Source organism: Vidua chalybeata, chromosome 3 (genome assembly GCF_026979565.1).
Source record: "Vidua chalybeata isolate OUT-0048 chromosome 3, bVidCha1 merged haplotype, whole genome shotgun sequence".
Classification (NCBI taxonomy): Eukaryota; Metazoa; Chordata; class Aves; order Passeriformes; family Viduidae; genus Vidua; species Vidua chalybeata.
Window position 1 is genome coordinate 41,005,509 of NC_071532.1, and position 27,362 is coordinate 41,032,870.

General features: G+C 37.5%; 1 protein-coding gene across 1 annotated transcript in view; it reads right to left on the minus strand.

The window, feature by feature from the left end:
• DISC1 (DISC1 scaffold protein) overlaps positions 1-27,362 on the minus strand; it is a 212,706-nt gene that overhangs the window by 113,985 nt on the left and 71,359 nt on the right. The window contains 5 exon segments of the mRNA XM_053939524.1: positions 1,373-1,475; positions 5,950-6,004; positions 19,606-19,841; positions 24,062-24,191; positions 26,698-26,848. Coding sequence (XP_053795499.1) covers positions 1,373-1,475; positions 5,950-6,004; positions 19,606-19,841; positions 24,062-24,191; positions 26,698-26,848 — 675 coding nt within the window.

A 27,362-nucleotide genomic window follows, 5' to 3' on the forward strand; every position in this document is an offset into this window, starting at 1 on the left:
TCATTAAAAGTCCCTGAAGTAAAAAAGGAAACAGTCCTTTTATAAGTACAAAGAAATTGCACTGATACTTCTTAAAAAGCATAGAAAGGCAGTCAAACAATTGTAAAAAACAGTTTATAGAAAGAGCAGCACTAAATTGACTTTGGAATTCATTCCTGAAACAACCAACTTCTTTTAAGAGCTAACAAGTATAAAACGCTGTTATGAATGTTTTGGAAATGATCCTCAAGCTGTCATTCACTCTCTCCAAGTGTCAGACTGACATACAACTTTTCTGGCCAACTGCTTCCTACATGTAGTCCGTAGTTCCTACTGCATGTCCAGTTTATGAGCTGTTTTGTTCCCAAGTCATAAAACCCCTTTTCTGAAAGTCAGAAAGTCACCTACATTTAAATAGTCTAAGGCTAGAGAAGGATGATTGCCTGGTTTACCTCTTAAAGGTTGAGAGAAAAAAAAAGGAGGATTTCCAATTTAAAAAGGTATTATGAGAAGAAAGGAAATTGAGCAAGCTCAGGACCAATACAGGATCTGGACTTTAGTTTCCTTTAAGACTTTGCTCAAGCCTGACATTATCCACTTCTGGCAAACAAAACGTGACTGCCCAAGGTTTCATTTTAAAATAATTTGTATGTGCAATATAGATTCTTGTATATAACTGAAAAGATAAATCACATATGGAGAACTACATCTCATCTTGGCATGTAAAACCCTTTACCCTTTCTTTACTTGGTGTAACACTGGAAAACTCCTTGTGCTCAAGTCCACATTCCCTTCTACTCAGCTTCCTCTCTGAGGCAGGTGTTTAGCAGAGAGATCCCTACTAAAACATTTGCTGAATTAGAAAACCCACGTCTTCCAACTTATAAGAAAGGGCTGTGATTTGCCTTTTGTCCCTGGTGAACAGTGCAGCAATTCCAAGCAAGTGGCATGTAAGGCTGTTATGTATCACACTCCATAATCACATTTTAGTCTTTTACTGATTGTAAATAATATGCATGAGTGCTCCAAGGATGAAAGTGCTCTTTTGACGCCAACATTAGTTGTTTAATGATCTGAACAGCAGAAGCTGCCAATTACTGTATTCCATTTTAATGTGTCATTTAAAGCCAGACTTGTAGTTATGATACCTTAGCTATACATTTTCAACTTAGCTAGAGAACTCTAAGAATGTAACTTTAGGAGTCCTTGACCTGAAGTACCTTACACAAGGCATGGTATAGCCATAGTTTAGCTCTGCCAGGCAGGTCATGACTTCAAGGGATCTACTCAAGCACATGAACAACTTTCCCTAACAAGTCTGTTATGAAGAGGTCAATAACTGCTCTAATACACTCCTTAACACTATTAATCCTTCTCATCACTTAAAACTTACCTGAAACAGGCAGCATTTTGGTTTCAAGTAGAGCTGGTAGTTGAGTCTCAATATCATTCACTTTCCTCCTCAAAGTATTGCAGAGTTTCTGACTCGTGCAGACCTAAATTGAAACAGACAGCCATAATATAGAATTCATTCATGTAAAAATATAAGGCAGTGGAAATGGGGCTTCAAATATTCTTGGCTAATAGACATGACATTACATCCTGCAACAAGGTAAAAAAGCTTAATAAAAAGTGATGTCTTTACAGAAACACCCAACATTGAATCAAAATGTCCAGGCTGCGCTGCACATTCTATTATTAAAACAGGGAATGGTATTAGCATTAGCTACCTGCATGAGAGAGAACATGTTTCACTACTACATACTGAGGCTGCACACAGAAGAATGGCCATCTTACAAATTCTGCACAATTTCAGCATTAATAATCATGCCTGAAGTGGAGCAGAAGTAAACCAGTATTTGGAGATTAAAATTCTATAACGTACAATGTGCACTGATTTTTATACAAAATACACTGTGCTCTGCATTTTAACTGAAAAAAGGCAAAGCAGCCTTATTTTTCACACAGGCAACAAACAAGGCTCTATCAGCTTGATACTGTACTTTGTTTAATATCAGGACACACACATGACTAGGGTTCAGGTTTCTGACTTTCCCTTGTTTTCTTTTATATCTTTTTAACTGGAGGTCCTTCAACAATCAATACAGTTTGGTATTGAAAACATGGAGAGAGAAAAAATAGAGAAAAAAATATAAAGGAAATTCATCTGTTTCTGTATTTTAAATTTCAGTGTACATTACCACCTCAGAAGGAGGTTATGCAGCATGCAAAATTTAGCCAAGTCCCACATATTCAAAAATGTTGGGGTTTACTCCATATTGCATCATTTTGGAAAGAAAGCAAAACAAGCAAACAAAATCCCTTCAGTGAACTAAGGCAAATCCCTTGTTCTGGAAGCAGATGCCAAACACTTTCTTAAAATAGTAGCTGACATTTAAGAAAACATTGCATTCATTGGAACCAAAACTAAAGCAATAGCCAAGATAGGACCAGGCCAGTTCTGAAATTATGTAATGTGAAAGAAAATCTCCAGAGTGAAGTTTCCCTGCCTTCCTTCATTTTTACTTTTCCTTCCTCAAAAACAAGTGCCATGCTTACTAACAGAGGCACAGTTATCACTGCACTTTTTAAAGAGCAAAACTTTATAGTTCTAATGGTTTATCTGTTTGTACAATTAAATGATAGTAATTCATACATAACACTAGCTTTAAATCCTTTTAAAATTAATAACACCCTCTTGCTTTACTGAGATTATCTCTTAACTATAAATGGGTCAATTTTTTTGAGTCAACAGAACTATCCTCCAAGCAGTAACTGTTACTTGTAAAGACTTCAGAGTCATCCTATTAATTTAAAAACACACATGGCTTCTGCACCTACTATAATTTTTTAATTCCCAGATATTTCAATTTGTTTCAGCACCCCCTTCTAAGTGACTCACCAGCTAATTCAGTTTAAATGTTTTTAAAACCCCAAACCTGTCAGAGGTGAATAAACATGCCTAAAAAACCCAAAGGCCATTTCTGTCTCCCATATCCAAAATAAATTTGAAAGTTTTTAGTGACTTCTTTCCAAGCAGCACTCTCTCTTTAGGGGCATTGAATGGCTCAATGAATTGCAATGAGATGGGGAATCTTTCAGCTCCAGGAAAACTGCATGAATATATCCCATGCTGGTAATAAGTTCAAGTCATTATCACTAGACAGCTGTTTGGCAATTATGCAAAATAAGGTGGGATGCTTAATCAGTTTCTAGTGAGAACTGTCCACTTGCAAGCCCCACTGTCAGAACAAAGCTTGCTAGCACTCTTTATTAATGGACCAAAATGCAGGGACCAGATGCAGAAAGGCAGCCCCTCCAACTCGGAGTTGGTTCTTCTGGAACATGAGATAAGTAGGTTGCTGGGCCTCTGCTTGTATCTATGTCACATGTATTCTGTAGATAAATGAACAACATTAATCTTCAGACCTATCATATAGCATAGTTCAACAAAACAAAATGAGCAAGTGGGAAAGACAAAGTAATATCCCCTGAACTAATGGCACTGCTTCTGCTTTACATCAGGTCTACTCTATAAGCTCCAATTCTTTTCATTTTTTATAATTATTGTATCTTCATAACAGATCCCATTATTCATTACAGTGGCTTATTCAGCCACTAAGGAACGGTTATTTCTTAGCTAACAAAAATGGTGAACATTCACAGAGCCAGTGTCCTGGGCTTCCAGTGAACACCATCCTTCTCTAACCAGCCTTACTGCAGGGGCCTGTGGTCCCAGCAATGCCCTTTCCCTGTTCTCAGTGACCAGCTCTGCTGTGACCCACAGACCAACAACCTCAAAGTCTAAAAAAACTCTCTTTCAGTTTCAGTAGTGTTTTTGCAGACAAGTATTACTGTATTTATTTTAAAATCCTCTTCAGTGGTTTCTGAGTTTTTTTAAAGCAGATTTTTTTTTAAAAAAGGCTCTTGTTTAGGAATATACCTTATAAATCTGCATTCAGACTGAAATGTTACTCAAAAAAGCAGTCTATCTGAAACCAGTAGGAAGCTGGTTAGAAAAGATATGCGAAATCAAGATGAAAACCAGCAAAATATCAAAGGCAAGTTTGCCCATTGTCATCATCTTCCATTTTTCCAGCTTATGATGTTAATCTAAAGCAGTAAAAACAGGGACAAGGACAGCAAGTAAAGCACTGGAATTGACTCTCCAATCATCTCAAGAGAAAAGAAGTTTTAAGCAACCTTCATATTTCTTTAAAACAGCACCTTGTAAAAGATAAACAAATTCTGCTAACACTGCCTAAAGGAAGGAACAGTCTACCTGGTCCCCCACACAGCACAATGTAGCCATTACTGAAAGCAGATACTAATTTCTGAAGGGAGGTGGTGAATAAGGGGTAGCACACCCTTCATTAGCAAGCAGAATTTGGCTTTTACAGCCACAGCTGAAAACAAGAGAGATGAGGCAGAAAAGGCCATAGAAATGCCAGTGGCACAGGGGAAAAGGATAGACCTTTGACAAAGGAATGTTTTCTCCGTACAATAAAAAGGTTTAAAAGACCTGCTCTATTTATTTTGAGAAGAAAATAATAGGATGAGATTATATGAATAAACTAAATAGGAAATTATTTGGAGAAGTCTCACTACATGCTTCCTATTTATCTCCTATAACAAATAAAAGTCATCACATAGGAATGGAATAAAACTAAAACAGTATTTTATCTATTGAAAATTTAAAGAAAAAAAAATCCAAGCTGTGAAATTTTACCTCACAGACTTCTCTACTGTTACCCAATGTTTCAACTGCTTTGAAAATGTCTCTAGATACTATGGTGACAAAATAAAGCCTCATGAGACATTTTCTGGGGAAAAGGCAAATTCCATACCTTGTGTTTTAGCTTGCAAATAGCTTGAAACAATTGAAACATCACTTTGAGCTACTGAATGTCTCATTCATTTTAGTAGATGAGCTGTAGGTCAGTTACAACAATTTCCTTGATACTTTATTCATAGTCATTTAAAAATATAGAGGGAATCATTGCTATAGTTTATATTAATTTTCCCAAGATGTGGGTATAAGCAAGGAATAGAGAAAATGAGCTCAAAATAAAGTGGAAGAGAAGGAAGGAGTGGTTGTGAGATGCAGTCTTCAAATTATCTTTTTAACAGTGCACAGTGAAAGTGTTGGTCAAGATGATTAGGAAAAACACATGATGAAGGATAAAAGTTTTACTGATTTAGGTGACTGCTATTAGAGAAAATGTGAAAAATAAGTTTATTTCAGAGTATAAATTCATTATTAATCAAAACTCAGAAATATTTTTCATTTCCTGTTTCATATAGATCTATGTGAATTGGCTAGAGTAAATGGATCTTTTTTTTTTTCTAGAGCATTCATGAAGCAACTGGGTCATACTGAAATAAAATTTTAGTGTTCTACTTCTTGAAAGGAGCCCATGAAATAAGAAAGATAAAGGAAAAGAATTAACATTTCTAGTTAGAAACAAAAATTATGCTAAATATGCTGTATCACTTTTCTTTGTATATTTAAAGGATATGAAAATGAGATTGCTAGCTAAATTATTAGTGAAATGGTGGGGAAAAGAGGTACTTCATTTATGCTCTTCCCTTCACACCAACAAAAACAGTTAGAGAGGAAAGTAAGAGATTCTTATTAAGAATTTTAAGAGCTGAAACATTCAGTTATGACCATGATTCCATGAAGCTGAGGAGTGTGTTCCTGAATAGAGATCTGACCAAGAGCACTGATCACTGGTAAAAAAAGCTGAGAAAGAAGAGATTACTCCATCTGCTTCCTGAAGAATTATAATCCATGTGGCCTATTCAAAGAAAAAGTTGGGGAGGGCTTTTCAGTGTATACTTAAAAATATTTATCTGAAAAATCTTCTTAGAAGGAGCACCACAAAACCAACTTCCTAAAACAAAGACAATATGTATGCTATGATCTGCTACGGTAAATATTCTGAAGAACTGAAAACATGTACTTACTTTGGCAGTAGTTTCTTTAATGGACATGTTGAACAATTGTTCCTGCTCCTGAAGGCTAAAAGAAATTAAAATAAATTAAATAAAAACTTAACCTCTGCTCAACATGGCCTGCTTCACAAGACACATTTTCATATGGAAATAAAGTATTAAGCTGACTCAGACAAACACAACAGAGTCAATATCAAGACAAAAACTGTACTTCATTTCAGGGCTGCTAATGACTAACCAACATCATCTTTAAAGTTCTTTATTAACAAGTACACAGATTTTACTTACCCTTTAAAACACAATTATGATTATTTGTGTAATCATAACACCTAAAGCAAACTTAAAAGTTTCCAGCAATGTCCAGGACTGGTGTTTTGCTAGACTATTATCCAAAAACCTAACCAAGGCATTTCTGACACAAAGAACTGGCGGTTTACTCTCCTCTTACAACCTCTTTCAACTCTATCAGAAAAAGTTCAACCACAGTCACTTGTTCTCACAGTAATTTTACATGAAATATCAGTACTCTGTTTCTTTAGAGTAATAAAAACCTACCAAATATTTGTACCAAATTGATGCAATAGTGGGCTGAAATTGAGGCATCACCCATGCTTATATGAAAAAAAATCAAGGTTTTCTTCCACATAATATAAGCATGTAGGTTTCCTACTTTTATATTACCAAACCTAAAGTAAACCTGTGCCTTTGGTTCTCATAAATAAATCCACCATTTGCATTTTTAACATGAATTTCAAAAATCCAAGTCAAATCAAACATCAGGGGTTAGGAGAGAGGTTATTTTCGCCACTTTAATACTCTACTCTCTCTGACTTAGGAGGTGTACATTTTATACAGTGTTCAATTACTTTATCACACACTATTTTCTTTTCTGTCAAACACCTCAGTTACGTGTACATTACAGCACTCCCCATTAGCAGCATCTCAATTTTTCCTCATGCCTGCGTTATTAAAACTCTCTTTCGTGACCTACTGTTACTATTTTTCCCAAATAAGAGCTAATGATATATTTCTATGCTTTTCTCTAGTGTTAGGCACTGAAATATCCAAACATACCAGAGATATCACTGGATTTATTTCAGTGATACTCCTCCATGACAAGGCAGTGTTGTATTCATTTTACAGGTGGAAGGAACAAAAGCTGCTGTTATTCAGAAAGCACACTATGACTGCCTCTTTTGACATGCACATAGCTCCTGCTGCTTATGCATTTCTCTTTTCTATGCATTTCAGTTTCTTTTGAGAACCTGCCCTTATTTCCCAGGCACAGCACTTACTGAGCCCTAGTTCCAAGAGTCAGCATTTTCACGAGCATGAATCCCAAAGCATGTGAAGTTAGAGTTGCAAACACCTACTGATCACTTAGAGAAAGGCTGGTTGGACCATCTTGCCCAACTGCACACAGGAGTGAAACAGCCTCAGAGGCAGAACTCAGAGTATCATTTAATCACATTAATGAGGCATCTATTTGCATTGCTGTCCCTAATACCCTGCTTCAAGGAGCACACATCTTTTCTATCTACAGCCCAGCCAGGCCTGTCACCTCATTACCACCCCAGCGCCTGTGCAATGGAACAAACAGAAATGCAGCTGCATACCTATGTAAAAGTGTTTAATGACATTTCTCACAGAGTCTCAAATTTCTTCCTTTTCTACAGCAATATATGTGCAAAATACAAAGTATTGCTGGTGTAATGATGCCATTATCAGCTCTCTGCTTGCCTCTGGGTATGCCAGACAGAATGAACTATTTTGCCACTTCTTTTCTTATGCTTTGGAGCTCGCAGTGACTTTCAGCATCTCCCACAATTGGCATCTGAGCTCGTCAGGTTATGTAAAAAAAAGATGGCCTTTGTGTATAGATGTCAAGGGGCAGCAGCAAGGCTGCAGTGTGTAATTGAATGAATACTGGGTGACTGACCCAATTGTACTGAAAATGCCTCATAAAATTCAATTTTAAAGACCCAGGTCATAATAAAATGTAAAGTGCAGTTTTAGCCAGAAGAACAACAGTATATAGATGGCAACTCTAACAAATATCTTCCATGTGCTCTTCCTCTTATCTGTTTCCTTGCATCACAGAAAGCACCCCCCCCAGGTTCATACATTTCACTGCTCTGCATAATTCACACAGCTAACAGGAAGAGAGATCAATTGTTAACCTCTTTTGAAGCAATGCATCCAAAACAGCACAGCAAACAAGGACCGAGTTGTCAAATCTGCATTGCTAACAAGGATGCACAAACCCATGCAGACTTTCAGGACCAGGTGCTGAGTGGGAAAAAAACATTCTCTCTATACCCAGATTTCTTTATCATGAGTCTCTAACAAGTCACTGAAAAATAAATAAGGAATCAAATGCTGCCACTTCAATGACAGCAAAACTACAGTAAGATAATTTTGTGGAACTACAGTTAAAATTCCATTTTAACATTAATCTGACATATATCAATAAAGGATATCATTAATAAGCAATTAATTTGACCCAAGCTAGCAATAGTTGGATTAACCAGAGACTCAAATTTAAAGATCATTCTGTTACAGATACAGCATTCACACAGACTCTTACAAGTGGATTTGCTTTATTTATGGCACAAATTTCACAGTAATATTCTGTTTCAAATCCTTGTTAGCCTTCAGAGTGATACCAGAGGAATCCCTTACCCCTTGCAAAGATTAGCCCATCATAGAATGCACACACAGCAATCAAAACCATGTACGAACCAGCCATCATTACCAACTACAATCTGCTTATAACTACATTTATTCCCAGATTGTTTTCTTCTACCACAAAACACTGTCACAGAGAAGCCCCTTACAAGCTTTCCAATTAACTGACAAGGTAATGACCCACAAGAGTAACCAGGCAGTCAATACTGATTCATTCTACCAACAAAGAGCTTTAACCACCATGATCTATTACATGTGACTTGAACCAGAAACAGCATTTTCTTTTACAACCACCCTGGAGCATCATGTTTCATTTTAAGAGGGGTATTCTGTCTGCTTAAAAGCTGCTTTAGGTATTACTACAAGGGTAAACGGCTTTAGAAAGAGCTCTTTGGAATAACACAAAATTCTTGCCTGGGAAGGTGTCCATAGTTTTGACTCGTTGCTATTCTTCTCTGACAGAACAGCTAACCAAGAGTTTGACAGCTTCTCCTCACAGTTTTAGGAATCCATTATGAGGACCATTTAGAACTTACTTCTCAAATTCAGTATAAGCTAACTCTATCACACAAAAAGCAAAATTCTTGACCCAGCTGATGAAAGGACTAGAGCAAGACAGGAATTCAATTAACACAAATTTAACTGACTAAATATGAAGGAAAATAAAGGTTTTTAACACTTGCATAATCCACAGCAATCTATATATCATGTGCAGTATCTTCATTCATGCAGATGGCCACACAGGCCTTTCATTTAAATGACATGCCATGGACTTACAGACACTGGGATCCTTTAGGAGGAAACAAGAACAGGAATGCCCATGTGCTACGTCCCAGAGTATCACTGAATACAGGTCAGACCAAACAGGAAAGCAGGAGCTGAGGAATTATGTAATTTCTGGATGAGACATGAAGCAATACTTTGGCAAAAAACAGACTTTGGCTGGAGAGTTGCAGGAGAGTGTGGGAATGCCGCATGTTCAGGAACTGAAGTTGATCTGGCATGTAACAACAGACTATGGGAAAAATTTTAAGATCCAAACACTTCAGGCAGTAACTTTTCAGTACCTCATTTTACTGATATTAAAGAGTAGCTACTAAGTATATCTAATTGTAATAACACAGGTGGAACCTGCTGAGATCATGATGTTCATAATTGGGAATGGTGTGCAGGCAAAATAAAGGAAAACATTTCAATGCAATAGGGGACAGAAGAAAGAATAAGAATCAAGTGGTCTGGTTCCCACATCCCGCACTCTATCACAGCTTCCCACATTACCACAGAGGATATTAAGTGTCACGATACAACAGATACTGTATAAAATGCCTTTTAAAGAATCTTCTGAGAAGTTTAAATTTGCATGCAGGAATTACAGATACTGGAAGTGGAAGTGGCTTTGTTCAAAGGGAGGCTAACTAGCACAATACTGGGAAGAATGGCTTTCTCCAAAAGGAAGGCATGTTTCTGAATGTCTTTCCTTCCACTATGCTAGTATACTTCCCTTTCCATACCAAGCTGTTATGTATTTATGGTTTGCTTCCTAAGAAAAAAATCAAAGAATGCAAATGGGAAAAAGGCAATTCATGCTGTTCTCCACATTCAATATATAAATATACACATTGCTTAAACAGAAACAGGTCCTGTATTAATAATAAAATTTTTATACAGCAACAAAAACGCAGTCAGAATTTAGTTTTGTATCCACACAACAGAACATACCACACACAGGATAACAACATAAAACAAATAAATCCTGCACTTAAAATTCTTATTCTAAGCTGCCACTCTGATTCCTGCCTGAAGACACAAAGACAAGTAAAAAGTCCTTTAACAGCAAGTATTCTCCTTTACATTACTGTCACCTAAAACAATTACTATAGATCTTGTCATTACACTCCCAATCTCCACATCACAATACAGTGCTTAAGCAAAAAGCACTTTAATTTCTTTAAAACTAAGCACAAGTCAGAACAATTTAAAATTACCCATATTTGAATTTCTAATTCAAGAACAACAGCCTAGAAGCCCACGCTCAGATTGTATGCAGAAAGCATCATGGGCTGAACCCTCAATTCATATGAATATGTATTTCCTTCTAGATAAAACCAGCAAATTTAAACAGTTTACAGTTTGAATTTGGTCCTGGGTAATGAGACTACCTGCAAACAGTAGCCTCATTCTCATGACCACAACCTGCAGAGATCATGGCTTTTACAGCTTATGTCTTCTAACATGATTCTTCCTCCAATTCTGAAGTCACAAAAAGCTGTACTCTCTTAGAAGATGAAAATATATAAACCAAGCCCTACACTTTGTTACATTTGTAATCTTGCTTTTAACAACAAACAGAAGCTGACCTTCAAAAAAACCTTTTGTCCAGTCCCTTGCAAAAGAAACAATCACAAGTGCTACTTGGGGAACCTTTGGTGTAAATGTCTGCTAGAGTCTACATCAAGGCAAAAATCCACCAAAAGTCATCAGTATATGGACTTCACTGTGCCTTTAGGGAATAAATCCATAGTATAAAATCATATCAATCAATAACTTCCTTGTATTTTTGTAGTTCCCTCAACGGGCATATCTCAAAGTTTTGAAACCAAGTCATAAAAAAAGATCTTTGAACAAAACTATATTTAACAAGAGGCATCCTTAAGCTAGACATGTACAACTAGTACTAAAGGAAAAAAAAAGAGAAAACATACTTGTTACCAAAGTTTTCTTGAGGAAAACCAACAGATTATTATTTACAGATACCATGGGCAGATTTTACCAGGACAAGACCTACATCTGCTCAATTAGGGACATTCAGGGCTAGAATGCATTAAATGCACTAAGGTAAACCACCACTTTTTGTTCTCTTTGGAAACTCTTTACCACAGAGTTTGATTCTATCTAATCAAGAAAGAAATGGGATAACAAGATTTTCATTATATGTGATTGTCTCATAAGCTTGTCTGAGCTACACATCTGAGCATCACCATACTGAGAAAGCAATTTTTCAGCCAAGCACTTAAGTTCCTTTTCATCTTTGTGCAATGATCCATGGGACTTAATTGTATTTTCACAGCAGCACATTTTTTTAATGGGAAGTAAAACCACCCTTTAAACCTAAGTCAGCGTTTTCCAAATAAACTGATTTTTTTTCCTCAATAATGCAGCCCACAGAAAACTTCTATATGATGACAGAGCTAGTTAAAAATTATAAAAATACAAAATTTCTGCTCAGCTGATGTGGTAAAAATTCAATTTCTCTATCTAAACCTGAAAGTGCTCTTGAGGAAAAGACTTGGACATTAAATACAAGGAGAGAAAAGTTGCGTTTAATTCATAATAAAAATGAAATTTCTGGCAGCTGCAAGGACTAGTCACCTGAATTAGAAGTAAAATGCAAAGTCTCACCTTGGAAAACTTCCAACCTCAAAAATTAATCTGATCTGAGACAACAACTATCAAGAGATGTACTTCAAGGCACAGGAGCATTGCACCTTCTGCACATTTCAACCTACTAAGTTTTCGAACGAATATGAATGAGAACCCGAAATTATGCACCTACTTCTGAGTGATCAGTGATCAATTTGCTCTTCTTCAAGCTATCATTTGCAGAGTAGTATTTCTTCGCTGTTGCTATATATCAAGGATTACGTCATTCAATACATGTGCTTCCCCACTCAGACTTTTTCAAGTGAGAACTGGAAATACACTTCCTCAATATTTGTATAACCTCAGGTTACCAATAGGGTTTCTCACTGACTCATGGGTCGTTCAGTGACTGTACTTGCCTTTGTCAACTATCAAAGACTTACACCTATAGGAAGTGTACTTTAAAAACTCATCATCCTGCTCAGCTCTTGCATACATAAAAACTCTAAACAGAGTCAACTCTTATGCTAAGTGCTGTCAGACAGTAGCTCCAGTTAGGAAATCTAAAGAAAAATCAGGGCATTGGATGACATGTCACAATTTTTTATAAGACTTACTAATAAAGTGTTTTTTTAAATGCCAGCAATACAAGGACAAAGGCAGAATCTCAGTATGGTTTTGGGGTTTTTACATAAAATCATTCCAACAGAAATAATCAGTTCATAGACACCTGAAGATGCTGCTGGCATCTTTAATCATCACAACAAGCTCAATTTTTATTGCCTTGTATTGAGAAATCTTCTGGTCCTATAAATCACCATTCAGACAGCCAAACCAGCTGGCTGTTTCAACCAACCAAACCATTCCTATGTGCTGGATTTCTCACCACTCTTCTGCCAGCTGATGCTGCAGGGCAGTTAAAGCAGTTGTTGCTTCAGCTGCTATCAGGAACAGGAGCATTAGAATGAGAACAAAAGGACAATCAAACAGCTATCTGTAGGAGCAGTTCATCACATCCTAACTAATACTTTCCCCAGATTTTCTGACGTATCAATAGATTCCCATTCTTCTGCTACATTTGTCTGGAGTGCACAAAAACTAGAGCTTGCCCACAGCAGCTGCAATTATTCCCCTAAGAATAACATTCATTTTACTTCACTGACTGAAAGGGTCTCTCCCTGGATATTGTTGCTTGCTGTTTCTCTTCATTATATACAAACTAATTTAGTATCACATATTGATTGAGACAGCTGGTCATTTTTCCCTGAAGAGAAGTAAATCTCATTGTGCACATACCCAGAGGAATAAGCACATATGTGGCCTGGGCTTTATAGGCTGCTATGTCCCACTGGATGCTGCTCAAGCAATTAGGGGGAACCAGATGCTCAGCAGGGAAAACCGATTCCTCATTACACCATACATGTAAGTACTCAAGAAACTGTTACTTATCCTTCTGCTGCGACTTTTTCCTTCTATAACACTGCTTGGAAGGACAAAGAACTGCCTTTAAGATTGCTCCAAAACAATTCAGGTTGACAGCAATGGCTCTGTCCTTCATGTTGGAAGACTGGCTTTTTCCTTTCCCTGCTCTATTTTTAATCCCCCCTGTTCTTCCCAAGGAAGGCCAGTGCCTACAGTGTGCGAGTAGACTTTGCAGAAGTCTACTTTTCCCTCCTTCCAACAGGGGTCCCCTCTCATCCTCCAGTGGGATCAGAGTCATTATGAACTTCTTAGCCACGTTTGCAACTTCACAGAAAGCAAATTCACTTCATGTGCCCAAGCACAGACATTTTACGGCACACCAGGCTTTCAACACATAGCTCCTCCTAGAGTTGCTGCCACAAGAAAGGAAACAAAGCCATTTGCCCATGAACTCTACCCTTCTATCCTAGGCAAAGAACAAAGAAATTAAATTAATCCTAGGCAGACAAAATGGAGAGGAAAACACCTATCTATCTATAAGAAAGATGAACCTCCTAATCAGTCACCTCACAAAAGATGAGGCAGATCTCTTCTTTCATCTATGACTTGTCTTAGTCTCTCACAAAAGACTGTAGTCAAATACTTCGAGAAAGCCAAGATGATGGCCTTGTCAAAGACAAACCCAGGTATGGGACTAGCAGAAAATTAGACTATTTTATTATCAAGGCTCAAGCTGGATTATGATATTTGATAAGAAACTGGGAGTTCCTCCAGAACAGCTATTACAAAGACCCAAAGGGACTCAGGTGGGCATTTGGGATAGTGGCTGTAGAGGCAGAGGACATTAAGCAATTGAACACCTTGCCTGGACTATCAGAAAACCCATCTGCAGTAGAACTCCTGAAGGTGAAAGAGCAATGAGTGCTAATTGCCACCTCGACAGTGCACTGCTGGCAGTACCAAACTAATCAGGATGCCGTGACCCCCATCCACAGAATGATCTGTTAGCTGGAGACACAAGGAGTGCTCAGCAAAACCCATTCACTCTTCAACAGTCCCATCTGGCCTGTGCACAAGTCTGACAGAGAATGGAGATCGACTGTGGACTATCATGGCTTGAATGAAGTGACTCCACCGCTGAGCGCTGCTGTGCTGGACATGCTGGAACTCTAGTACGAGCTGGAGTCCAAGGCAGCAAAGTGGTATGCCACTGTTGACATTGCTAACGCATTTTTCTCCATTCCTCTGGCAACAGAATGCAGGCCTCAGTTTGCTTTCACCTGGAGAGGTGTGCAGTACACCTGGAACTGACTGCCCCAGGGGTGGAAGCACAGCCCCACCATCTGCCATGGACTGATCCAGGCTGCACTGGAAAAGGGTGAGGCTCCAGAACATCTGAAATACATCGATGACATCACTGTGTGGGGAACACGGCAATGGAAGTATTTGAGAAAGGAGAGAGAATCATCCAGATTCTACTGGAAGCCAGCTTCACCATCAAGAAGAGCAAAGTCAAAGGACATGTCTGAGAGATCCAGTTCCTGGGAGTAAAGTGGCAAGATGGACGGCGTCAGATTCCCACTGAGGTCATCAATAAGATCACTGTGATGTCTCCACCAACCAGCAAGAAGGAAACACAAATAGGTTTTTGAAGAATGCACATTCCTGAGTACAGCCAGATTGTGAGCCCTCTCTACCTAATTACCCACAAGAAGAACACTTTCCAGTAGGGCCCTGAACAGCAGCAAGCAGTCTCTCCTAATGACAAAACATGACAGCCCATTCTAAATGCTGCTTTCCTAAGTTAGCATGTGAAACTATGTTGAAATCTTTTTTCCAACTTTACTCAAGTAAACCAAGTTCTCTAAAAAACCCCACCTCTTTTGCCTTTATAAGGCTTTGTCCTCAATTGAAGTTGCTGAATACTTTGAGTATACTCCAACAAATAAGTTTTACACCCCATATTTCAGTTCAAACTGATCTTTCTCAAATAAACTCCAGGCATCACAAAAGCAGAGTCAACTGGCTACATAAATGTTCAAGTTCAGTTCCTTGCACCACTGGCCACCTTCTAATAACTAATACACATAACAAAGAATTTCCTTATCTTCAGATGGTCCCACAAACCCACCATAGAACAAACGCCTACTAATCAAAAACTGTTCCATGTGAAGAAGAGGTGGAGCATTCAAATATTTTGGAAGGTATATAATTGAATTTCTTTCAACCAGCAATCAGTGCCCAGACAATAGTCCAGATGGAACTGTGCAATTTATTTTAAGAATGGCATGCTGCAAGAACACATGTGTCTGCAGATATGGATAAAACAAAGAAATTGCAAAATGAAACTAAATATGAACTGAAGTAAAACAGATTTCCCTAGTTTGTATTGTGAAATGGAAAGAAACAAATAAAGGAACTAACAGATACTGCAGTGAATAGGTCAAATAATTAATATGGTCTTATTTTATAATTAGAAAATCCAAGTTACACTAGTTAAAAACATGTATTTCTAAAATGGTGTCCAGTAGTGAATATGAAAATTATATATTTGGATACATTTTGCAATCTCCAGAAGAAAGTACTTCATGCTGAAACACCCAGACCCATTTTCCTGTAATTTCAGTGTGTTGTCTTCAGTGAAAACACTGGCATGTGTCACAGTGCACACAACACCAGCTGCTCCCACCTTTTAAACGCATCTCCACACAACCCCATACAAGTGAACTGAGCTTTTGCCCTGCAATTTCCCCATTTTAAAATAATGATTATACCCTTTAGCTTACTAAGAGCAATTAAGCCTGTCTGGATGAGCAAAACGACCACATTCTGCAGTCTCAACCTCAGTGAGAATTCCCTGTCAAAACATATTTCTTTACCCATTAACTAGCAGGTTTTAGCCGTGTCTTCCAACAGCCCTCAAGTAAGGTCCCAGGGTAATGTGCCTAACATTTCTTACTTCTTCAAACTCAAAGCATGCTTTAGGTATTGACAAAGGCTCTTTCTATTTAAAAAGTTCACCACATACCAAAGATAAACAAGGCAAAACAAAGAACACTCCTGACAAAACAACAACACTCAACAAGAAAAATAAGCTTAGAACCAATGCTCATCCCAGTGTTACATTTGACTTGCTCTTTTCCTCCTGCACACAGAAGGGCAAGTACTTGGCAAGTATTCTTTGTTTAATATGTTCTCTCATGTTCCTGGAAGCTTGCTTCAATATATTGAATAATTTTTTATCTTTTAGTGAGCTGCAAGCCACCAAATACAATTCATTACAGCACAGATTGTCTTAAGAGATGCTAGCCCTTCCTGTGTTACTCCAGTGCCGAATGCAATTCATGTAGCCAACAAATAATTATTCAAAACCACATTATAGTAGGACTTTACTGACAAGCACAATGTTGCTAGAATAAATACAGAGTATCTTGCAGCTCAGCAGTGAGGAGTTTGTCATTTACTGTCCATTGATATTGAACTTTCTACATAATCACTAATCTCTAGCACATGTGCATGAGTAACAGCTTTATTTCTCACACAGATAGCTCTAAATTTAGAGAACTTTTTTTCCCCTCTGCAACTATTCATAAAATCAAATGCACATTTCCAGAAAAATCTCTTTCAGATTAACTTTACCAAGACTTTGGAATTTAAAACTAATATGTTGAACTAGCATCCACAAAGTATGTAAACCTGTTACCTAATAAACAATACTTCTTCCACAAGAAGTACTGATTTAGAAAAAGCCAATGCAAGTTGCAACCATGGAAATTCTGGCAAGACAAAGGAAAAAGAGTTTACATCAAGGGTGGTGAAATGCAGGAAGCCTAGCAAGGCTGCAAAATCTCCATCTTTGAAGATATACAAAACTCAGAGAGATAGGGTCCTGAGCGACCTGATCTCACTTGGAAATTGTAGCCTCACTTTGAGCAGAAGTTTATACAAGGTAATCTCCTATGTTTAATTGTATGACAATCTGGTGGATGCTCATAGGCACACAGGAGTTATATCCGCACCAAATGTCTTACTATGTGCATGATGCTTTTTCATCTTACAGAAGGAGAGCAGGACTGGATTCAGACATAAAATCTTGGTACCTGAGGTATGATAGACTGCACAGCTTGAAAAAGAAACCACCCATCAGTTAAGCTCACTGTTAATCTGAATAAACTCTCACTGTTAAATAACTGCATTTATATGTCCTGTACTTGGTTTAGCTGAGATGGAGTTAACTTTCCATAGTTAACTCAGCCCCCACAGTGCTGTGCTTTGCATTGGTGGCTGGAAAGGTGTTGACAACACACCAGTGTGTGCTGGCACAGCATCAGCACCCTCTCTCCAACATTCTGCCCTCCCACATCAGCAGTAGGCTTGGGGTAGGCCAAATCCTGGGAAGGGACATACTCAGGACATCTGACTCCCATTGACCAAAGGGATATTCCATACTATAGGATGTTTGGGATGTCTGCTGATATAAAAGATAACAAAAGGAGGAGAAAGCAGGGCGTTCATTATTTACAGTGTTTGAACTCCAGAGCAACTACTAGATGTGCTGAAGCCCTGCTTCCTGGGAAGTGTCTGGGCATCACCTGATGATGAAAAGTGAAGAAGAAAACCTTTGTTTGCATGCGTGCAACATTTTGCTTTTGCGTTATCTGCCATATCTCAACCCATGGGTTGTTTTTCATCTTATTTTCTCTCCCCAGGCCAGCTGAGAAGAGGGAGTGATAGAGTGGCTCAGTGAGCACTTGGTGTGCAGCCAAGGTCAACACACCAGAGTCCCAGCAGCAGAACTCCAGCTATGGGAATGAGAGCAGAAGCACCTGACCACTGGTGACAACAAAGTTAACCAACAAAGAAAAAAAAAAACAAAAACAAAAACAAAAAAGTTTCATTCATTGCATCTTTTAAAAATTAACAGAGAAGAAAGAAATTATTTAAAAATTTTCATTCCAGTCATGAACTCATTTTGAATAATGAATATAATGAATGCCCGTTTTCTCTCAAGTGATTGTGCTATTCATGGTGCTAGTAAGCAAACAACTCAGAGAAAATTCCTCCTAAACCCATACTATTTAACTCACTTTTAAATAATTTCCCAGCAAGGTAAGTGCAACCCAAATATAACAGCAGCAATGAGAGAAAAAAATAATCTGAATATTCTTTCATAAGCAAATCCAAAACTAAGAAAACTCAAATCAGTTTCTCAGACAGACTGCTTAAGATCTTTTATTCCTCAATCTCAGAAACACAGTATAAGATATTATTAAAACAAGTTAACCTTAATACAAGAAACTATTTCCGATAACCTAATTTAAAATTTTAAACACATGTCAAAAGATGTCCTATGTCCTCTATAAAATGTTACGCTGACTTAAAAAAAAATCTATATAAATTAGCACACATGAGCAGCAATTTCTCATGAATGTTAATACAACCAAACTAAATCCAATAAGCATGATTGGAGATAAAAAAATGCTAGCAACACAGTTATTGCTTATCTGGAAGGAAAGTACATTAGGATAAACAGGAATTTTATTTTCTCTTGGTGACACAGCAACAGTACCACTTTCCAAGTCCCATCACCAATGTCCAGTACAGTTTCAGTACTTCAATTGCTTTTTTAAATAAAGATGAGGTTATTTCCAAAATACTGCCAAGAGTAGCTACTTATCCATTTAAAGGATGGATAACACCTACTGTTAACTGTGAGTGTCCTAAAATTATTCACACTACATCCTTTTCCCCACTGCCTCAAGTCCTCTGTCTGAGTCTAGCACTCCTCATCACACTGGACTTTATTGTAATTACAAGTTCAGGGAAGCAAGAAGCATCTCTAATATTTATTGGAATGGTATCTAGTACGCACTTTCAGGCTGTGAGAAATATGTTTGAATTACTGCATTACCCAACTGGGGAAAAAATTCTACCAGTTAACAAGAAACAGTGTAAGCTGATGATAGGAATTAACAGTTGATGGACACACATGCTTTCTGTAGGTGGGTCTTCACCGTAAGAGAACACTAAGTGCAAGACATTCAAAAAACTACAAACTCCTCTGAGGAAGTACATCAATATTAGACCTCTAAATCCAGGTAATTAGCTGGCACAATGATGAAGAAAACAACTGACAGCCAGTTCAGCAGAACATACAGGAAGATACAACACTCCACATCTAAATGGAAATTTAAATACCTCTTTATTGCTCCTGGAAGATCTAAACTGAATGGAATTCAATAGGAGGATGCTAAAGTGTCATCCAAAGCCTTGCTTATTTCCTGCAGCTCTCTCAAAGAAATGCAGCCAAGTAAAGCAGCCAGTTCACAGTCCTGTGACTGAATAAGCCTATCTTGTTCTTCAATTTCTCTTCTCAGCCGTTGATCTTTTCCTTCTAAGGTGGCCAGTCTTGTTCGGAGATCTTCAATTTCTTTCTGCATAGAACAGAAACCAAAGTTTACTATGAACCCTATGAAAGAAACCCATTTGCCCCTAAGAAAAAACAGTACAAGTGTCAGAAGTAGCACAAATTAAATTTGTCCAATTTAGCAAACATTTAATGAGACATCCTCTTGCTGACACAAAAATTCTTATGTCAGTTGTATTCAGAAACTCTAGTGCTTCCAGCATTCTGAAAGTCACCACGTCCACTTCAATACCACACTTCACATTCCTCTTCCAACACCTCTGTCAGTCCTCTTTCACTTTTAAAATACATGGGTATTTCCAAAGTTTACAAGCTAAAAACTTGTACCAAAAAAGCAAATGTCTGATCACCCATGGCAACAGAATGTTGTTCTACAGACTGGTAGCTAAACATGAAGTACAGGATGCAAGCAGAGAATCATTTACTATCTAACCAGCCCTCCTGATAATTAACATTTCATTTTAACTAAAAGCACCAAATCCTTCCCTTGACTTAAAATGCACAGAACTTCAACCTCAATTGCACTCATTTTTCTACAAGTTCAAATTGTGTGCATTATGATATTGATGTTTGTTGCAAGAGCAAAGTTGCAAGAGCAATTTATAGAATCATAGAATTGTAGAATCATTAATGCTGGAAAAGAGCTCTGAGATCATTGTGTCCAACCTTTCACCAAACAGCACCCTGTCAACTAAACCACAGCACTAAGTGCTATGTCAAGTCATTTCCTGACTATTTCCAGAGATAGTGACTCTACCACTTCCCTGGCCAGCCTGCTCCAAAGCCTGACCACCTTTTCAGTGAAGAAATTCCTCCCATGTCCAATCTTACTCTCCCCTGGTATAGCTTGAGGCCGTTTCCTCTTTTCCTGTCACTTGTTACTTGGGAGAAGAGACCAACCTGGCTACAATCTCCTTTCAGGTAGAGGGTGATAAGGTCCCCCCTGAGATTCCTTTTGTCCAGGCTAAACACTCCCAGCTCCCTCAGCTGCTCCTCATCAGACTTGTGCTCCAGACCCTTCACCAGCTTCATTGCCCTTTTCTGGACATGCTCAAGCACCTCTATGTCCTTCCTGAAATGAGGAGGCCAAAAGTTAAAAAAAAAAAGCTTCATGAATTTGTACATCATCTTTACACAGGTTTTTCCTTGAAAACCCACCAGATAGCTTGCATCCAAGGAAGCAGCACTTGTTGAAGGAAACTGGGTTGCTGAGTTAAAAGTTGTCATCAAACTAGCTGAACACCATACTGGAGAATATGATTCTATTCCTATGTTTCTTACTGTCTCTGTGAAACTTTGCAAGCCATTTAAACTATTATGTCCACACATGGCCACAGATTGTACATTCATAATTTTCTATACAACCTGCAAGAAATCTCTGACATGCTATCTATAGGCTCTCAACAGAAATCAAAGCTTAATTTCAAACTCTGATCACATTCAGTCCAAGTAAAAATAAAAATGAAAACCAAAAAACCAAATCTTTAATAAGTAAATAACTAGGAATTACAAAACTGATGTTAGAAACAACCATATGGCTTTTTATGGCAATTCACTTCTCCATTCAGCATCTGAGCAAACGGCAGTAACACCCAAAATGGTGTTGCAGAGATAAAATTAAATGGGTTTGAATCACTAAGATTGCCATGTTGATTAATACTATAAAAGAAGCTTACTCACAAATTAATAAATTTCTATTCAAAAGAAGGTCTGAGTGGCACACAGTAAAAGGGTTGTGGGGTCAAATACTGAGTAATGAAGATAAAATAGTATTCTGAATATCTGAACCAGGAAAAGGCATAGTTCAATATTACAGACTCTTATGAAACATATGTACTGTAACAGACTTTGGCATTTCTTTGCGTTTTAGAGTTTCACTTGATAACTTTAACATTATTTTAATGTTTTCAATGCAATTTACATGAAGTTTAAATGTTATTTACATGTCACAAATTTCATTAACAAATATACTTTCAGGTTTGCTGCACTGTAACCAGCTTTTCAAGTATCACTTAGAACAAAAAATGGTCCTTGCATATTCCAAGGTTGACTAGCTCCAAAATTTCAACTTATAATAGTCCTGCACACTAGGTTCCTCAATTATTTTCCTCCTTCTTTGGTTTTAGACATAGCAAGAGGAGAATGGTGTGGCCCATGTTTCAACCCACAGGCATTTGTCAAGGACAGAAAGGTCAGCAGACCAAAAACATCAGTTTTGTTCCTTTTAGTCTCAAATTAGGCTTTTAGTGTGCACAAAGGACAATTCTGTCTCTGTGTTACTGGCTTGGGAATACTGCCAAAATCTTAATAGGCCCTATTAATACAGAGACCTCCATACTCTGTGAAAACATAGTAATTGCAATCACTGCAATAAGCAACCTCCATGGGAACAGAAAGCAAGATGAATGGAATCTGGTTTTACAATCACACTTTTAGTACTGAAATGTACAATATAAATAGATACTAGAAGCACACAATCTGCATTCACAGAAAGAAAGCTGCTCTGCTCAGGAATAGTTCACAGGCATTCCTGGGAGCATGGACAATTTAATCAGCAAACTGGAATTCTCCTGCATTCTTTTCCAGAAATGCAAAACAGCCTTTGGCGTGCTCTTAGTCAGCCTCCAGGGACAGACAAAAAGGGCCTAAAGTCTCAGCATGGGGCAGCAGATGATATTCATCTCACTACACATAAGCTGAAGTTCTACTTTGCAGATTTGAGTTTAAACTGGTATTTCCAACACAACAGCTAATCATTACTGACTGTACACCTCCAGCCTCACTTATGGACTGATGGTCTCCATGAAGTAGAGATTGCAATAGAAATATCAATACATAAATTATAGATACTAGATACTGCCACAGGTTTTCAAATCGCTGAAGACAAACACAGAACCAACAGAAGAGAGAGCAGAAGAAAAAGTAAAGAAAAGAGGGGCTGAGAAAAATTGAAAAAAAAAAAAGAATTACTTCTGATCATGAAAGATTTTGGGCAGGAGCAATCTTTAGGGGTTCCTGGGTGCAAACAATCACCACAGATCAGCCTTCCCCAGAACCTTGAATTCCTGGTAATTTTGATAAAATGATAATAAATAGCAAACCTGTATAATGGTGTGGTTAATTTTTCCCTAGTATAACTACAGAAGAATAAAGATTCAGTTTGGGCAAGTGTAAAAATTAGCTGTTGTGGAGTCTTAAGTACAGCAGTTTTCAGTTCAATATCTTGAGGTGGTTCTTGGATGTCTAGATTAAAAAAAATTTCTGCATTCTGATAATGCTGAACTACATTATGTCTCCTCTTACTTGTTGATGAAATGAACCTAAAAAATACAAAGGTGATGAATTGGATAAAAAAAAGACATTTCTTCACCTAAATACAATTTTGCAACAACCACATAAAATGTTTTTCTCTATTTCTTTGCAGGTTTTTTATATATATAAATTTATGTGCACACACACGCAGAGATTACTATACTATTGGATCCACCAAAGGAATGAAAATATCACAAAAAAAATATTTTAAGATGAGACCACAGAAAAAAAAAATAAAAATTAGCTCTCCAAGATGCCACATCACTGAGTGTGATCACCAAGGTTTAAAGGACACATAACTAGACAGTACATTGAGATTTTTGAAGGATGATAAAAAAAAAAAGCTAAATTTTGCTTAAAAGGCTTGCAGACTTAAAATTGGACTAATGCCATCCTGAAACATTCCATTTGCCAACTACCACGTTGTGACATCACATGTCATTGTAAAGCTATTGTTAGCAAATGCTAACTGCTCCATGATGATTCCTTCATCCTTATGAGAAGCATCAATCATCTTTCAGGAGTAAAAGCTGCTAAATTATGTATTTATAGTAAATTCTAATCAGAAACGAATGAAAACTTTTCATCTTCAAATAAAAACTTCGGAAGATCAGTGTAATATTAAAACATCAAATTATAACAAAGAGCGTGCTAAAAAAGATAATTATGAAAGTTTAAGCATGCACACAAGCCACCAAACCTTCTAGCTCTGCGTTTCTGTAATGAGATTAACACAATTCCTGTGGCTGCCATCTCCAATCATCACTTAGATTATCGACTGGACTCCAGCCAAGGCTCTAATTACTACACAGAAGCAAAGTCACTATTACAATAAATTTATTTAATTCTGTGTGACAGCTTACAAGGCTTTCTCCACACAACACTGGTTCCTATACAACTTTGCAGTCCTGTTACCTGTAATTGTTTCTTTTCTTGAAAAAGCTGGTTTCGTTTTGTGGCCGAAACCTGCGTCCTCTCCTGGGAAGTTGATCTCAAAAGTCTGTGCTCTTTTTCATGACAAAGACCATTTTTTTCATGTCCAATCCTTTGAAAAAAAAAAACATGACAAAAACTAAAAATTAGTGGTTTTCATGAGTTTCAGTGTCTCAAGGATTAAACTGATCAGAATGCTACATGTTACCTTTAGAGTCATAACACTCCACCACCAGAATTACATTTAAAACAGATACAGTGAGAGAACAAGAGATTTTTTTCCCCTTGGCATATCGTCCTTTATTATCTCAAACATTTGCACTGTTTTTACAACATGATGAAGAAAGAAAATGGAAAGCTTGTATAGCTTCAGGCTTCCCCCAGCTTTATCATATTTAAGAAATTTATCCATCACTGCCTTGAAAGAGACAAAACTAAGGCATGTAGTTTCTATCAATACAGAGAAAAATGTCTTAAGACAGAAGTTTAGAAACTTGCCAAAGCCATTTTTGCAGCTTCTGTCAGCTTTTGGAGACTACATTAGAGATCATCTGGAGTGTTTGCTCCACAATGCCAAATTTTACTTCTCTCTTGCACAGCGAGTTCTTTCAAAATCACAATCAGTGGGCTTCCTCCCAGTCATCTGTACAACCCTCAGTTGGTAAAGCTTTGCATGACTGGACTCCAAGGTAATGAGCACATTTTGTTAAGTATCAATTCCATAATCTGCCTCTCAAAATGCACCTGCAAACAATGCAAACCCATTTGAATTTCCACGTTCCCTCGTAAGGGCACATGCACTCGCAAAGGGCAATTGTGTTTCTGTGTCCATCTTTAGAGACAAGTGCACACATCTCCACATAAGGAGTACAGATCCATTTCAGTATCTTCTTTAAAAAATACTGTGCCTCAAACAAAGTGTTTTGAGGCATGATTTCCCACTGTAATCTTGCAAAGCAAATCCACCCATACCACATATATAACATGCATCACAAGTCTGGTTTAAGCATTATTAATCACGCAATTATGATGTCCATGCACAGGTGTTTAACAAGTGTGTAGAACAAGAGGTTTTCATCTATTCTGCATGACCATCAAAAGACACACATGCTTTACTCCCTCTCTGTGGGCTGCAGAATGTACTGAAAAAGCAAAACAAAGCTTCAGCACTAATAAAGGTATCATTAAGCAAGATAGACATAATGACAGTGTAAATGCATTTCTGTATTAACAGCATGCACCAAAGAGACATCCCCATTATGAGGTGCTAGGCCATCACTGTGCCTTACAGACATTACAGGTTCCTGTGGCTACAACCCACCACGCTTCTCCGGCAGCTCTGAAGCCACCTTCTTCAAGCTGGAGCTGCATCATTCCTAGAGATCTATGTAATAAATGTGACCAAGTGGCTGGCCAAAATTGAGAAAAAAATTAGGAAAAAATCCATTAAAACATGGTTTATTTTCAGAACCTTCTCAGAAATTCCATGTGTATCTGTCTACTTGGTACTGCTGGAAGACAAACAAGATCTCTGATCTCACCAAACCTGACTGATTGCACAACCACAGCATTTGCTGTTCCTAAGCTAAACATAACCAAATCTGGTTCCCACCACATGCCCCCAATATTCTGTGTCAACATCAAATTAAAAACTCATCTCATAATGTAATCAACTAAAACAAAACTGAGGCATGAATTTTGGCTTCATGTCTTAAATAAGCTGCCATACACATTTTTCTTGCAAAAAGATGAGATTGCCTTGACTACAGTAAAATTGCAATGATCTAGTCTTCTGATGATCTTCTGATCATCTTTTTAATTTTCCAGGCCAAAAAAAAAAGTCTTCTTGGGTATATTGGTTTTGTTCCAATTCAAAATGAAAACTGAAGCTTACAAATTTTCCTTGAGGAAGAAGTTTTCCACTGTAGTATCTAAAAATATTGCTGGAATAGAAAGGACTTAAACTCCTGTACAGAAGGCAAAGGACACTCCTGCTGTACCAATGAGTCAGACCACAGACAAAGAATCAAGCAAGCAAATAAAACAATGTCACAACAAAAGTAGTTGAACTTAAGCTCAAAGAAAGGAGTGTGCACAAGACAGAAAAGGGAAGAGGATATTCATCTGACCCTGAAGAATAGCACTGCTCAGACTTGTACAAAGAGAAGAGTTACAGATGTAATCATCCGAAGAATAGGAACATCTTCATAAATACGTTATAACATCTATTTTATAAAGAAAAGCATTATATATACATTATACAGGATAAAAATAAGCAAACTGTATCTGAGGGATGCTTTAGTGACTCAATTTCCATGACAGAAAAGACAACACTAATGTCAAAATCATTATTACAAATTATTAGACCAAACACATCTTAATGAAAAAATCTCTGATCTTCTCACAGCCTTCCCCAGGACAATGCCTGGGAAAGTTATGCCTGCAGCTCTCTGTGGCCAGTGAGCTGCTGCCATAGGGGCAGGGTGAGATTTTCATAAACAAGCTCCATATGGACATGTTAGACAGTCATTAAAACTCTTTATTATAATAATAAGTGTATTCTGCATTTTGAGGAAAGTGGAAGCATATTTTACACAATAATGAATCAACAAACTTACCAATGATCAGCAGCCCAGTGCAATCTTGCCTGAACTTGAGTCATGAACCTGTCCAAAAAACTGCTAACAGAGGGATGCCTTGAAGGAAGCTGAAATTCTAAAGAATTTCTCTCCTTCTCCAGTTCTTCCAGTTTCCATCTAAATTTATCAGCTAGAAATTAAATTTTTAAAAAAGTTAAACAGTGATGAAAGGGTCATGTTTTACTTGGGGGCGGGGGGGGGTATAGGCTATCAAAAAGTAAAATCAACTCTCTTCTTCTTTTCATAAAATATATCAGTCTGTTCTGCTCAAGGACAAATCAACAAGACTACAATGTAAAACATCAGACAGCCAAGATGCCAAGCTCTTTTTTCTATGACAAGGACAAAACTGTAAGCTTCCCAGCACTTCCTTAATTTCGTAGGGCTCCAAAGAATTGGCTCAAAGTTATCATTCATGCTCTTCCTAAAATAACAGCTGAGAATCAAATTCTAGGAAAAAAGCTACTTTTCACTGCTTCAGTTTGTCTTAAAACTTAGACAGCAGTTACATATTTAAATTTTGACCTTATTAAAAATTTGCATTGTTATTAGGTCAAGAACTGAAGAATCGCATATGATATAGCAGTGTACTTCAGCAGAAAATGCACGTGCAATTACAGCAATTAAACAATTATCACATTCCA